The sequence below is a fragment of the Limulus polyphemus genome, unplaced genomic scaffold (genome assembly GCF_000517525.1).
Source record: "Limulus polyphemus unplaced genomic scaffold, Limulus_polyphemus-2.1.2 Scaffold4153, whole genome shotgun sequence".
NCBI lineage: Eukaryota > Metazoa > Arthropoda > Merostomata > Xiphosura > Limulidae > Limulus > Limulus polyphemus.
Window position 1 is genome coordinate 35,409 of NW_013669763.1, and position 6,943 is coordinate 42,351.

At 35.4% G+C, this 6,943-nt stretch overlaps 1 protein-coding gene across 5 annotated transcripts in view; it reads left to right on the forward strand.

The window, feature by feature from the left end:
* LOC106470669 (phosphatidylinositol N-acetylglucosaminyltransferase subunit C-like) overlaps positions 1-6,943 on the forward strand; it is a 38,922-nt gene that overhangs the window by 4,384 nt on the left and 27,595 nt on the right. For 4 of the 5 annotated variants that reach the window (XM_013931235.2, XM_022399311.1, XM_022399310.1 and 1 more), the window contains exons 2-3: positions 1,426-1,526; positions 6,592-6,661. In XM_013931235.2, coding sequence (XP_013786689.1) covers positions 1,445-1,526; positions 6,592-6,661 — 152 coding nt within the window. In that variant the 5' untranslated portion in view covers positions 1,426-1,444. The remainder of the gene's footprint in view (positions 1-1,425; positions 1,527-6,591; positions 6,662-6,943) is intronic. The other variant, XM_022399312.1, reaches the window with a different exon arrangement.

Here is a 6,943-nt window from a genome sequence, read left to right on the forward strand (position 1 = left end):
TTTGACAACACATAGAGTAGGTGACAGTTTTCATAAACGTAAGACTATGCATGTGAGTTTAAAAAAAGAGATATAGTTAGTTTGACAACACATAGAGTAGGTGACAGTTTTCATAAACGTAAGACTATGCATGTGAGTTTAAAAAAAGAGATATAGTTAGTTTGACAACACATAGAGTAGGTGACAGTTTTCATAAACGTAAGACTATGCATGTGAGTTTAAAAAGAGATATAGTTAGTTTGACAAAACATAGAGAAGGTGACAGTTTTGATAAACGTAAGACTATGCATGCGAGTCATAATATATATTACACATGATTTAGATAAGAATCATCCTGTTAATTTTTATGACGAAAAGATTATTGAGGTATTGGCTCAATTTGCCCAATACATTACAACTTCTAACCTTTGTGACAGTGTTCTATTTCAAGTATAAAGCTAACAGAATTGTGAGTTTGTATATAAATAAATATTGACTATAACCCTATGGTTTTGTTTTCTAAGTCACTAGTTAGACATGAATTGAACCATTGTATGTAGTTTGACCACTTTATCTTAAGAAGAACATTGAAATGTTGGAGAGACATCAGAGTAGGAATATTACATTGATTTTGGTTTGTAATACGGGAATAGGTTTAGGTTTCTAAACTTGTTCTTTCTTGATATAATTAAAGTATACAATATCATTAAAGAAGTGGATAAAATTGATTTTTTCTTTAATTTCAAATGCAGCAGGACAAGAATTCATATATTTAAGATTCAGGAAATGTCAGACACTTATCAAGTTGAGTCAGTTTGGTTTCTCCAACAGAACGGTAAATTTGTGGAACAAGTTTCCATATATATATAATGGCAGTCTGTGATTTTATACAGAAGCTCAAAAAGAATGAATGTTGAATTTAATGAATGATTTTCTGTTTGTTAAACGACTAGGATATCCTTGATAAATATCTTGATTATCATATTTATGTGTTCCTTATTGGTATTAAAGAAAATGGGGTTATTTTGTTCTTTTAATTTAAGGCTAAAATCTCATTTTAAAATAGATGTTATAAAATGAAAAAAAATAAATGATTTAATTTCTTTTAAATGTATGATTTACAGTAGAAAAACTCAAAACATACAAGACAAACGATGTAATAAAATATTTTGATTAATCGCCACAAATTCATTATATGAAGTTTTGTCTATATGTGTTGTACCAAAATTAATATGAACAAATTACTATACATTCTATATGGTTTACGTTTGATCCTGAACCTACAAGCCGCACCCCAGTATTTTATTTTTCACTACCAGACTTCTTGTTGTAGAGTGCCTACATTTATACCATTCAATTTTCACCACTTCAAACATGCACGATTAGTTGGTAACACGTACAATGATATGTTTTAACATGTTTTTTTTTTCTTGTTTTATTTGTCAGTCAGCCAGAAGATTTGGATATGTGGAAGAAAATACTGTATAAGAAACAGGCTTTCCCTGATAATTATGTTGATCAGTCATTTCTTTGTGATTTAAACAATGGTAAGACGAAAGATGAAACTGCGTTCTTTATTTCAGCAACAATTTAGTGTAATGTCTCTTATTATTAACCAAACTTTTTAAGTGTTTTTTCAATAACATTATCATTTTATTTCTTGTTTTCAAAACTGACATCTTACATGTTAGTGAAAAAAAATTTTATTTTCTTGAAAAATAATAGGAACAAAAGCTTGAAACATTTTCATCAATAAATATTTTGTATTTTTGTCACATAATAAAAATTATGAAAGATCGATATAGTGTGTATATGGACTGGGGAGAATGTTTTATGATTGGCTGGTGAATCTTGGTCAAGGTTAGTGGAAAGTGTGAGTTGCTGACCAATGGTAGTCATAAATTGTTGGTTCTGTACCTGAGAGTCTGTCTAGTGACAGCATTTTGTTATCGAAATATTCCTTGATTTTTCTTGCTTTCTAACATTTATCCGAGCCAATGTTTCTGATACAGTACTTCCCTCCACTCACAAGATTTGCTATTCTCATCCAGTGCTGCCCTCTATATGCTCATTTTTTCTTTATGCATGCCACAAGCCTTCCTCCCCCCCCCCCCCCTTATTTGGATCAAATTATTCCAAAATGTGTCTCGTGTAAATCATCATGCGTCACTTCTCCACCAATAGGAGCGTGACATACTCCTGTGATGCATGTGACTCCCTTTATACGTCTCTTTATTTTCTTTCATTCTCAACCCAAAACGTCTACTAGCCTCTCTAGTGTAGATCAACTCACAAGAACATGGTATTTCATAGATTTCGTGTTCTTGTGAGTTGATCTTTTTTAGTAAATATATTGATAAACTGTTTGTTTATAGATACATGTAGAAGTGATTATTTTAGTAATTTTACATCAGAAGAACTGCTTTAAAAGTATAAAGAATTCTATCAGAAACATGAGGATGGAAACAGATATATGACCCTTCAGTAGTGCAGGATACAAGGCTTAAAACAAAAGATTACCAGGGATTCTTTCAGAGCGGGGTGAACATATGGGAGAGTTTTCAAAGTAAGGACAAATTTAGTTAGAGTGGGGCTCCACTTAATAAGTGGGGCTCCACTTAATAAGTGGGGCAGATAGCAAAGTATTTGAGGATGCTCTAATGAATTTCTTAATGACAGTCAAAATTTGCATAGTGATCAGGAAGTTTAGGAATTGGGAATGAACAAATTGATAGGATATCTCAGACATTCAAAGAGGAGATTGGAAAATAATGTTTACAGTATAACAATTTAGGTATTAGTTTTGAGATAAGTCTTACTATTTGAATGATAAACATAATAAATTAAAACATAAACTTAATTGCTATTATTCTAATGTTAGGGGTATTTGGAACAAAATGGAAGAGTTCGGAGCTCAAGTTGAAAGACTTGCATCATGTAAATTACTGAAATTTGATTGGATTTGGATAGCATTGATAAATAGGAATTGCTGTATTTTGAAATTCCTGGTTATAAATTATTTAAAAGTGGGGTAGAGCAGCAGCCTTTTGGAACTGAAGACAAAAGAATCATATTACAAAATGATATCATTTTCTCTGCATGTACTAGTTGATCCTTTGATATTTTGTGTATGCCACAAGCCTTGAGCTGTCTTCCCCCTAAGACACATGTTTTAATATGAACTGTGCTAGTGCGTGATGTAATAATAACCCTCCACCAATAGAAGGGCGACACATCCTCATAAGCATTTCGTTCATTCTTTTCTTTGGAACTGTCACGAATGGACATGTTCCTCAAAGTTTACACTTTGTTCAGTGTGATGAGATTTATGCTACCTTTATTCCACTGTTAACTTTTATTTATTTTATTTCAACATACATTGCCTTTCAGTTACTGCATGCAAAAAAAAACATCTCGAGTGACAGTGGCTACTACCTTCTCCCAAGGTTCTGGTGATGTACCTAACACTGATTCTCTCCGTGGCCATTGGAGGTTCATTGACTGTGGAAAACATTACTGCCATTGTTTAAAATGTTGTGGTTTTGTTATAATCTTCATTGCCTCATTTGCTTGTACATATGTTGGGAGTGCATTCCCCTCTTTCTGAAACTGACTACAAGGACAATGATTTTGATTGGCTCTTTCCACTTCCAGGATTTGCACTAGGCTTCTCTTTACCTGTGGAGGCAAGTGTTTCTCCTCCAAATCTCTTTGTGGATTTGATTTCTCAGGTTTGTTCTTTATTTTCTCTTTCACTTGTGTCTTTTGAGTATTCCCATTCTTCACTGTCTCTCATGCTGAGGATTATTAGGGTTTTTCTCGTTATCAAGGCATATGTGTACATACTGACTTTTTCTGGATCAGCTTTGTTTACGCTTTCAAATGCCTTATCCTTCTTGAATCCAGAATTACTTTGTCATGGCTTATGGCCACTTTCTTTTCCCATTCTCTTAAATCCCTTTTACCTGCTTAGAGAATTTGCCAGTAAGTCAGGCTCAGTGTTCCCATCTTTGCCTTTTTGTTCCCTATCTTCTATTCGTCTCCTCTCTGAAGCTCTATATCATGATCCTTATAGTGGATAACAATTCCCTTTGTACCCAGTTGGTGGTAGCACGTATCTTTATGTTTACAGACCTCTTGCAGCTGACAGGTGGATCATTCAAGTTCTTAAAAATGGCTTTTATCTTCATTCTCATCTCCTCCACTTCGTCTCTCTTTATTTCACTTCACCTTCTGTCTTCAGTATTTTCTGCATATAGAGGTCATTTTATCAGATCCTTTCGCCAATAAAGCTATTGAAAGGGTCCTTTGTTCCTATCCAAGGTTTTATTGTCATCTTTTTGTTGTCCATAAAAAAAGACTGGGGACTGGCATATCATCATCAACCTTCCTTCTCTCAACAATTATCTAGTGGTTCTTCAGTTCAAGATGGAGGGGTCCTTTTCCCCCAAGAATATGGATGGCTTAGGTCAACATATTGGATGCTTTTCTACATATTCTGATTGTTCTGTCATAGACATTTTTTAAAAATTCATTCACAGGGATGAGGTGTATCAGTTTCAAGCTTTAGTATCACTTTGGCTCCTTATTTTGTTCATAGAATCATGTAAGCACTTGCTTGCTGTGTCCACAGTCTTTCCTTTATTACATAGATGACTGGCTCCTCCTTGTTTCTTCTTAATTGGCCTCTTTCTCGGCCATGTGACATCTTCTCCAAGAAGCTTCGAATCTGGATGAGCTGGTCAAATTTTCCAAGTTGTTCTTTGTTCTGACTCAATACTTGGTCCACCTGGGAATCTTTTTCATTTCTTGACTCAATCAGACTTAGCCTTCCCCCATTCATCTACAAGACATGAAGTGCCTAGTCACCTCAACTTTTGCTTCTCTTTTGAGGACACTCATATCTCTTGAACATCTTGTCCCTTTACGCTGAGCTCATGTGAGACTTCTTCAGTGGACTTTGAATGTTGAATGCAATATCTCCTGTGTTACTCTGTTTTCTTTTGTGATGCTGCTGTCTTCTGTTCTCAAGGATATGTCTTGGTGGCTTAATCATGCCAACACTGCAATCTGCACTCCTCTGCTGTCCGCACATCTGGATCTTCATCTCTTCATTGATGCATCTCTTTGGGTTGGAGCATTTTTGATCTTATGTGGATTGCACTTTCCCTAACTGTTCTTTTCTTCTGAAGCCTTGGACAACCCAGATGAAAGATCAGTTGTTTTTCTTCCATCTCTCCTCTTCTGTTTCCTCATTATGCATTTGTTCCAGTTATAGCTGTCTGATGCTATCCTACTCAGACTACCCCCATTTGTGGACACCACCATCACCATGGCTTACTTCCTACTTCTTCAACCAGTTGGTTTTACAGCTTCTCTGTCTGACCTATTCTTCTTTTTTGGGTGAGTTTACTGACCACTTGTTATCATCACTTCCCATTAAGTTAGGCATATCACAGCCTCTTTCCTCCTTTTGATGCTGACTTTTGGTGGAGATTTTGCAAGCTGGTATGTGGATATCTAACACATTAATTTCCCATTACTTACATCACTGGACAGTTTCACGTGCCTCTTGTTTTTGTCTTCCTCCAGTTTCCGTTCTCCAGTCTACCCAGAGGTTCCAGTCTGGATGGTTTCACACGCCTCTTGTTTTTGTCTTCCTCCAGTTTCCGTTCTCCAGTCTACCCAGAGGTTCTAGTCTGATGAGTTTTGCAATTCGTTTCCTGATATAGTTTGATTTCCATGTCCCTCAGATTTCATGACACTACCATGTGTGTACCATTCTTTTTTTACACATTAAAGAACAAGAAAAAAACATATCGCATACAACTAAACACTACAGTCATTATATTTGGTGTCATCAGATTCCATCAAGTGGTTGGCATCGTCTGACAGGGAATACATACCCACAATTTACATTTACAGACAGTGTTAAATCAATCTTCACCTGCTCAGTGCTCCCAGTTGAGATGGGGTTTTCTGCAAGACTGATTAAGGAATATATCTATAGAGTTAATATGGCCACTTCTGCTCTTTTTACAAAAAAACAAAACAGCACCTGGTTTAGCCAAAACACCTGGCTCAACTTGCTGTCTTTAGTTGTACTGTCTTTTGGTGTTAACATTTTCCATACCTGAAAATGTATTTCAGATAGATACTTTCCTCTCTACATCACCTCTCACCCTTTCTCCCCCACTTGTAGTGCATTTTGTTTGCCTCACCAAGAGTGAGCCTATGATTATGGGCTAGTACTCTTGGGGATTACTGCACATGAAAGTTGTGTCACCCTCATGTTGATGAAGGGATTCAAAATTATGACCATTATGTCATTGGCTAGTGCAATACATGTAGATGTGTGTGGGAGTTTGTTCAAGGATTGTGGCATGCACAGGGATTTACAAGGTAATTGTGCATGAGGTAATAGCTGTTAGTGGTGCAGAGAGGTAAGAAAATATTAACCTTAAAAGACCAAACTTTCTGTTCATGTCTGTATACTAATCACATTTTTACGTGTATCCAACAGCATTAATATGTGCAATAGTAAAATTGCAATTTTAATAGACTGACTGATCATTAAACATAATAAAAGTTTTTTTCTTCTTTTTATTACAGTGAATGGTGAATCTTACAGCATACAACAGTCATTTTTCTGTACAACTGCAGTTACACAGGAGATTTGTTGGTGAGTTGATTGTAGCTAAAGAATTGTGACTAGTAGGTGCAAGATTTACTGTAATAACACGTTCTGACACCATAGCTTTTTGTATCACAGGAAGTTACCTACATAGATCGTAACTGAATAACAAATAGTATAGATAAATTATTATACCGGTAATAAAACAAAACCTTACTAATAATGGCTGGAAACGGCTTGAATGGGTAATGAAGAAAAACTTTAATATAAGTTTAACATAACATCAAACGTACAACGTTTCGACAAGGTTTTGTCATCATCAGGTAGAAA